Raw genomic sequence first — 8877 nt, 5'->3', positions numbered from 1 at the left:
TCTCAGTTACTTTTCTCTCATCTCTGAGACAAAACACCTGACACCCAAAATGAAGGAAGGAAAGGTTTATTTAGCTTACAGTTTTTGGAGGTTTCTGTCCACACTCGGCCTGTTCCAAGACAGGGTGGCATTGCTGAGGGGCAACTTTCTTGGTGGCCACAGACAACAAGGACAAAAAAGGCAAATAGGGAATTGTGCCTCCTTCGCATCCGTACACTGTATGGGGGTTACCTGCCCCCGGGAGGGTGCAGCACTCACCCCAGCAATTCCAGCACTAGACAGCAAACCAATCATAAATGCAAGACTCAGTCACCTCCATGACTTCATGAGGCTTTGGGGAGATGCCCAGACATAAACCGTAATGAAAGCTTTCATGGGAAAGCAAGAAACAGGACCAGGAAAAGTATGAGGAGATGCACAGAGGAGATGGTACATGAAGAGAAAATATGGAGAAATGAAAACTTCAGTCGCTTCAGCCTCACACCCAAACTGAAACCCACCAGTAAGCAGCAGGTGTGCGCTACAGTGGGAAGCAGTGCTTGTCTCATTACTCAGGTGCAAGAAAAGTGAGCTGAGTGTCACGGTTCCCTGAGCACTTACAGCGCTTTCTACCTGGTCTGGAACAGAGTCCCAAGTCCTTGCCCTGCTCTGGCTGTGACCTGCCTTCAGTGTGGTCTTTCCTGCCATCCCTTGTCCACCGTTTTCCAGCTGCAGTGCTGTCCTCTGTGACCCTGAGAGGTGTTTGTGCTCTGGGTCTCTGCACCTCTGCATTTGAGGCTTCCTCTGTGGAGAAGGCTCTTTCTATCCTTCAGTGGCAGTGGCACTTCCTCACTCACCTGGCTTTGCAGTCTAACTCTCTTCCTCTAATTCACTGCTGTTGTTGTGGTCAGCACATCAGAGGACTGAAAATCAGAACTGCGGAGTGGCTGTGTTACTGCTGCTTTCTTCCCTAGAGTGCCAGCACGTGGCAGGGAAAGGTGAGTCACCTTTTACTAAGTCTCAATTTCTAACTCACCAAAGCAAGACTCCACTGAGTGGGCTCTTAAACAGCTGTCACATGAACAAATGAAGAAGAGACAGGCTGCTGTCATATAATATCCTAAGGACCACACCTTTGAATATGGCACCCTCTTTCTATTTTCACCAGTGCCCTGTAATACTCCAAAGACTTCCTTTAAAATCAGTGTAGAAAATTTGAGGATACCCAGGGATATCACTCAGTAGCACAGCCTCTGCCTGGCAAGTGCGAGGTCATGAGTTTGATATATGGTACCAAAAACGAAAAAAAAAAAAGAAAAAGAAAAAAAAATTTGAGGCTCATTTTATCTTTCCAAACAGATATTTGGAGAGGTACACCTACCTCTGACCACTTCTCTTTTCCTAAATTTTCTTTCGCTAAGACATAAATGGGGCCATCCACATTGTTTTGTCCTTGGGCCATGAGCAATGTCTCTGGAGCTGGAGTGTTCTGCGTGTCTAAGATCTCTCTCCACTAGGAGAGTGGGTCATGGCCACAGTCTCACTTCCAGCTCAGAGAAACTGGGGCCACATCAAGTGTGGGGAGTCCACTTATTTGCACAGGATCTTCCTTGTCCACCAAGTTACATCGATGCCACAAAAAAAAAATATGTCAAGGAGGAAAATCACTGGAAAACAAGAGAATAAATTAGTAAATATGATCCAGGAAGATAAGAAATGCACACAGAGATAGAGAAAAAGATTCTAGGAAACAAGAGAGATGTTTAGGTGCCAGGGTTTAGCTCAGCAGCATTAAGTGCCTGCTTGGCAAACGGGAGGTGGTGAGTTCAATCCCCTATACACAAAAAAGAGAGAGAGAGAGAGAGAGAGAGAGAGAGAGAGAGAGAGAGAGAGAGAGAGAGAGAGATGCTTACTTAATGTTTTTAAAAATGCAAGCTCGATGTGTGGCCCGTGTCTGTAATCTTAGCACTTGGGGAGGCTGAGGCCACAGGAGCCCAATTTAGCAATTGAGGTCTGGCATTTAGAAATTGAAGGAGATCCCGTCTCAAAATAAAAAATAAAAAGGGCAGATGCTATACAGCTCAGGGTGAAGCCCCTGGATATCACAACCAGGGCCAGAAAACAAAACAAAGAAAAACAGCCTGAGGTTCCCTCTCCCAGCGCTCCCAACTGCCCCAGTCCAAGCTCCTTAACTTAGACTACTGAGTCCCCTGCGCAGATCCTCCAGGCCAGCGCTTTGCCCGCTAGGTTGGGTGGGGAGGTGCTTCCCAGGCCCCTGGGGAGGGGGTCCGCCCACCCTGTAGTGAGCCCCGGCCCCTCCCCAGTCTGAGTCACAGATCCACTGATTCTCTCAGCACCCTGTCGATTTAATCTTTTGTCCTCAGTGAAATTAGTGTACTTTCCTATCTTTTCTCCTTGCCTTGAAATCCGGGCTGTCCTCCTGCCTCAGCCTCTCCAGTGCTGAGATTATAGGCCTGCACGGCCACACCCTGATAGGAATGTGTTTCCAAGCATCCTTCACTTTCAGTACCTGGCACAACAGCAGGCACAGCCCAGGTCTGTGGAGGTGAAAGTGGGGCACGCACGGAACAGGGACCTGCAAAGCCCTCTGTCCCGCACTAACCGAGTCACCCTAGCATCCCCCCAGCAGTCCAGCATTCCAGTTTCATTCCAGTGTTAGCACTTTGCGATAAATAAGTGGGTTTGGAATTACGGTTTGAGTGCTTGATCTCTGAAACCATCAGTGACCTAGGTTTGGAGACAGACAGACACACATACACACACACACACACACACACACACACACACACGTGGATTATGGCCAAAAGTGGGCGTTGAAAGAGAAGGGTGGGTTGGGGTGGGGCGGGGCTGCCTCAAGACACTATTTAAAGCCAGGCAGCCCAATGCTGCAGGCAAGTAAACTGAGGAACCATAGTTCACACAGTGGGTCGCGTCCTTGCACTGTCTTGTAGATGCCATGTCCGGGAAGCCAGGTAAACTGAGGCAGACTGGAAAGCTGGGGCTGAGGGGCTGGTGGTGGGAAAACCCCAGATGAGAAGTCGGTACTTAGTGGCTGTTCCCCAGCTCAGGGAGTGTTTCCCCAGGGGCTGAGTAGAATAATGTTTGCTGCCCTTTATACAGTAAGGGTTGATATCTTAGATTTGTTGCAGATACCTGCTTCCAGGTTTGTGTTTATTTCCGTATGAATTGACTTGTCTAGGTATTTTAAAGGTCGAAGTTGTCGTACTAACCAATATTACTTATCATGGTATTTACAAAATTTGGTGTAGGGGCTGGGGATTTAGCTCAGTGGCATAAGTGCCTGCCTTGCAAGCAGGCGGTCGTGAGTTTGATCCCCGGTACCAATAAAAATAAAAATAAAAAAATAAAAAAACCTATAATTCATAAATCTTACTAAAGGACATCCATGAACCCATTGAAATAGTGTAATATAAAAAAAATTGGTGTAACATGTATTTTTGTCTGGGAGATTTTTTTTTTTTTTTAGTCAGGATCTCACTGTGTAGATAGGCTGGCCCTAAACTTGCTTCTGTAGCCCAGGCTGACCTGGAACTCACAGTGATCCTTCTGCCTCAGCTTCCTGGATGTTGAAATTATAAGCATGGGCTACCACACCATTAAAAATTTTTATTTTTTTGAGGGTTTTCTTGTTCCTTGATTTGGCTTGGTTTTGGGTTTTTTTGTTTTGTTTTGGTATTTTGGCTTTGGGGGGGGTTGCAGGGGGAGGGGTGTTTTCATTTTGTTTTTTATTCTTGTTTTTTGGTACCAGGATGGGACTCACAACCTCATGCTTGCCAGGCAAGAGCTTACCCTGCTGAGCTAAATCCCCAGCCCCTATGGGGAGAGGGTCTTACCCTGTAGTCCAAACTGGTCTTGAATTCACTGTTGTAGCCCAGGCAGGCTGGGATTACAGGTGTGCACCACCGTCCCCAGATTTGCAGTACTTTTGCTAACATCATTTCCAACTCTTCTTTTTTTTATCCGTACTGGGGATTGAACTCACGACCACCTGCTTGCAAGGCAGGTGCTTATCCCGCTGAGCTAAATCCCCAGGCCCTTTTCCTTTTTTTTTTTTTTTTTTTAACTTTTTTTTTTTTTATCGGTACCGGGATCGAACTCACGACCGCCTGCTTGCAAGGCAGGTGCTTATGCCGCTGAGCTAAATCCCCAGCCCCCTCTTTTCCTTTTTTTAATAGAAATTACTTTTTAAACTGCTGCTACCATCCTTTTCCTCCTCAGTGTCCTTTTTCTGCCTCAATTTTTATTTTTCTGTATATATATCTCTGTCTCTGTCTACCTTTACCACCATGTTTCAAGATTTTCACCAATGCCCTGTAAAGTTTTGCCCTCTTCCTTTAGAAAGGAATGGAAAATTTTTTATTTAAATCTATGGGGCCGGGGATTTAGCTCAGCAGCACAGTGCCTGCCTTGCAAGCGTGAGGTTGTGAATTCAATTCCTGGTACCAAAAAAGAAAAAAAAAGTAAAAACTCTGTATATTAGATTATTTGTGTTCACTAAAGGAGAATTCAGCAGTATATTGCCAGTGTGACTGGGGTGTGTGTGTGTGTGTATGTGTGTATGAAGGAAATAAAATCGTCCATACAACGTGAATTACCATAACATTAGGTATTACCAGATGACAAGGTCTTGGATGTTTGAAACCATAGTATAAGCTCCCATTCTGTACACATACTGTTATTTAGACATGCTTCTTTGGAAACGCACATCTTTCTAAAGGGTGTGAGTTATCTGGGACCATTTTACTGTAGAGAAACAGAAGCAAAATATGAGTGCAGCAGGTCCCTAAGTCATGAAGCCAGGAGAGGACAGAATCAACATGCGCTCTGAGGTCACTTAAGTTCTAGCTGCTTTCCACACAGACCCCACTAATAAACGACCAAATCAGTGGCGAGGTCTTTAGGGTCTGAAAGCACTCTGAGCCTCAACGCTTAGTGTACCAGCATCTCAAGTACTGGATGAGCCCTGTGAACCCAGTCTAGTGTTACTCTCACGCCAGTACTGTATTCTCTCCCACTGAGGAACTCCTTATCTGGAGGTGGGGAGGAATGGGGTTCCACGGCTGACCTTTTTAGGCCAAGCCCTGGAACGCAGGTTGGGCCAAGCATGAAATTCACATTTGGGTATTACTTTAACACATGCTTTTGCTCTTTCCATCTGGATATTGCATTTATACAAGTCTTTGTTCTCTCTGCAGAAAAGATAGAATATACTCGCAGGCCAAGAACCTCATTTACCCCGTTCCAACGCTCAGTTCTGCTGAGTGCCTTTGAGAAGAACAATCTTCCAGCACGAGATGTTATACAAGAATTAGCTGTGAAACTGAATTTAGATGAAACGGTGATAAAGGTAGGTTCCTGAGTGTGACTCTAGGTGGTACACCTGACCTAGAAAGCCACACACTTACAACCACCAGCATACCAGTCCCATGCATTGCCAGGTGCAGTGCACCTGTACAGAGGTGAAATATGGCAGATTTTCCCTTCACCCATGGTCACTTTTTGAGGCAGACTGAGGCTCACCTAAAAGACTTGTCTTCTAGTATAATTAGTGCAAGAGTCAGATTTGAAGCCTAATCCACAGAACTGCATAAGACCCTTTGAGTCTGGATCTGAGATCCTGCTTTTTTTTTTTTTTTTTTTTTTTGGCTTTGTTCCCATATTAGCAGCCCACTCTTGTAATCAGCCTAGTGCTGCAAGACCTAACCCACTTCTTGGAGCTGGGTGTTAATCCCACCCAAAGGCCAAGTTCTGAGAACAAATTACTTCTCTCCAGGCTCCACCTCTTAAAGTGTACCTCCTCTCCATGCCATTCCATAGAAGACAAACACTCACCCTGTGAGGCTTTATCCAAACACAGCAGGTAGATGTCTAGATACTGCTCAGTCAGAACATTCAAAATCATTCTGATGTCTTCCTATCCTTTGTCAAGGTAGTGAGGGCAAAATCCCTTCATGGAGCTGAGGCAACCCAAGCTACATTCCCATCCCTTGCTCTCAGGCCTTGCAATGTTTTCTTGGAACCCTTTGAGCAACCACACCCAGCCCCCTTTATTTAACCTTTCTTGATTTAGAGCTTGAGTGCCCCTTCTTCCTCTACCCACTGCCAGTAAAACCCAATCCCCACTTTACCTTCTGGGACCCAGAGCAGCACAGGATACAAAGAACTTCCCCTGTTCAGATCAGTCTAAAGCAATTGAAGATCACCTTTTTGACCCAAAAACCTCACACCCTAAGTAATGTGAAAATAAAACTTTGGATTCATTCTCATTTATTGACCTGCTTCTCTCTTCTCTGTAGAACTGGTTTAAGAACCAGCGTATGAAATGGAAGAAAAATGTGCTAAAAGTGAAGCCAGCTTCATTGCCCGGAACATCCAAACAACCCTCTTCTGAAAGCGAGGAGGAGGCCCCACAAAGTCCTGTTACAAGTACTTCAACGATTTCTGCGACTTCCAGTGACCATATCTATGACCCACCAGAGCCCTTCGAGAGTGAGTTCACCAGAAGAGATGGAGCCTCTGCGTTTGGTTCATCATTCAACACTCAATCTGATGATCTTCAGGGACAATGTGTGGAGGATTTTAGCACTTATGGCACAGATAAACTTGTAGAACTGTATTATCTTTCTGGGGAAGATGATCCCAGCAGTCTGGATATATACCTCCCCCCAGGCTGCCTGCAGTGAAGCGGTGAGCATGGCGCTGATGGGCAGGGTGACTCTTGACCCAAGCCCACATTTTCAGGGACAGCTACCAACTGATTTCCATTTTTGCAGCAGAGCTTTGAGGACTTGTCATTTCATAGAAGGAAATAAAATAGCCATCTCACTGTCACTGTTGCCTGTTTTCTATTTGTTTTGAATTCCCCCTCCAATAATTTCAGTATCCTGTACACTCCTCAAGGGAAGGAAATCAGCAGCATGGGGAAATTTAGATTTCTGATTCTCCCTCACTCTAAGTGCACTGAACAACACATGTGTGGGTTCTCTCTAGATAACATCACAAATAGTTCTAGAGGGGTCCGTGCTGAGAAAGGTACATCAGCTGAGAAAATAATCATGTGGAACAGGTGGGAAAAGCCTGGGCTCACACTGGAACCAATCCACCCTCAGTGTATTGCCATACAGCTTCTAAGGAAACCCCAGCCCCCTAGCTCTAGAGAGAGAGAAATACGTGCTGCACCCACCTCCCGGTTTTACCTGGTTTCATCCTTCAACTTCCTATCTCCAACAGTGGAAGAGATGAGGCCCATGTGAATCTGCCTGCACCATAGAAGAAAATGGATTTTAAATGGGTGCTCGAACACTTGCAGGGCTCCTGTCTACAAGGATCAGGTATAGAAGTATCTGAAATTCAAACCTCCCAGTTTCTCTGCAGAAGGGGTTTGCCGGTGTACTTCCCATTGCTCTACACAGTCGCTTTCCTCCCTAGACTGATCAGCAGTTAAGTGAGCGGGCACCCTGGTGATGGTAGAGAGCCTAGACAGAACTCTGACACTTCTGCAAGCTCCCCCACTGGATCCACTCTGTTTTTAAAAAATGAGTCCAAGCAAGGCATAGCGGCGCACTCCTGTAATCCTAGCACTTGGGAGGCTGAGGCAGAGGGATACTTGCAAATTCAAGACCAGCCTAGGCTACAAAGTGAGCTCAAGGCCAGCCTGAACTGCCCAGGGATAAAAAAAAAAAATGGTGTCCACGGTCTGTCCAGGCTCTTAGTGCCCCTTCTTCTGCATCTCTATCCCCACTCTTGGAGCAGTAGGGAATAGGGGTGTGTGAGTCTCTAGACCACAGAGCCAGTTGTTGCTTATAAATGGGACCCAAGCATTGCTATTGCCAATCAGGTGAGGGTTCTTTTGCTCAATTCCTATGGAAACCACAAATCAGCAGAGTCAGCTCTGCTAGCCACTCCAGGGATTGAACGCCAGTGGCTCCCAGCTTTTGGTGTCCACCTCTAGGCCAAGACACCACTGGCTGCTTCAAGTTGACACTTTGAGTGACTGACTCTATCAGTAATCTTTGGCTGCAGGTCTCTGGAGCTCGTCACACTCCAAGACCCCAGTGTCTGTTGCTTATTTTAAAACAACCACTTGGTTACTCAATACCAGAATCACAAGTAGATTTACAGAACCTTCCAAAGCGTAGCTTTTACCACAATTCTAGAGAAATCAAAGATAAGCAGATTTATGGGCTCATCAGACTGAGGCTTTATTTGAACAGGAGCCAGGCTGTAGCATAAAGTGTCAATAGCCCAACAGGGAGCCCTCCTATACCATTGAGAAACTGCAAAGAGAATGCTGCCCAGGTAGTGTCAGAAGGCTTGTGATTGGTACAAAGCCAAGCCTGCTGATTGCTCTGAATTTGAGCCTGTGATTGGTCCAATTTTGAACCCGCTCATTGATGCAAACTCAACCCTGATGATTGGTCAAAATTCAGTTCTCCTAGTACTTAATTCAAATGCAGAGCTTCAGGGTGCGTGCAGGTCATCCAGGAGACTCACAGCTATCATTGGGGCGGTTCCTTGGAATATTGGGAGATGCAGTCACTTGATCAATAGTGGTCAAGTGTCTGAAAAGAATGATAACTAAAGCCAGAAACTCTTTAGGAGAACTGGCTGTGGTCATCAAGTTTACCGAGACGGCAGTGTAACTGACAGCCTAAACCCCTGTCTGACCTCTTTGATGTTAAGTCTGGTTTCTTGGCAGTGGCCTCTGGCGCAGCAGAGGCAGGGTAGGGCCGGGGGCACCGGGGCTGACAGCTAAGCTATGCCTCCTATGGAAGTAGCTTGGGTAATGACCATGCAAAAGGATGTGAGGAAAAGAGGCATAAAACTTTTGGACCTAATCACACCCTCTTCTTGCCC

General features: G+C 46.1%; 1 protein-coding gene across 1 annotated transcript; it reads left to right on the top strand.

Annotated features, from left to right (window-relative positions):
* Window positions 1–426: 426 nt before the first annotated feature.
* On the top strand, window positions 427–6704 carry LOC134476787 (paired-like homeodomain transcription factor LEUTX). Its single transcript, XM_063252442.1, has 4 exons — window positions 427–502; window positions 891–977; window positions 5217–5368; window positions 6318–6704. The coding sequence occupies exons 1-4, from the start codon at window positions 427–429 to the stop codon at window positions 6702–6704; spliced, it is 702 nt and encodes a 233-aa protein (XP_063108512.1).
* The last annotated feature ends 2173 nt before the right edge of the window (window positions 6705–8877 follow it).

The sequence above is a fragment of the Cavia porcellus genome, unplaced genomic scaffold (genome assembly GCF_034190915.1).
Source record: "Cavia porcellus strain 051 isolate PalLab524CR breed Dunkin Hartley unplaced genomic scaffold, mCavPor4.1 scaffold_7, whole genome shotgun sequence".
In the NCBI taxonomy this organism is placed as follows: domain Eukaryota; kingdom Metazoa; phylum Chordata; class Mammalia; order Rodentia; family Caviidae; genus Cavia; species Cavia porcellus.
Note: the sequence above shows the minus strand (reverse complement) of the source record. Positions and strands in the feature narration are given on the sequence as shown.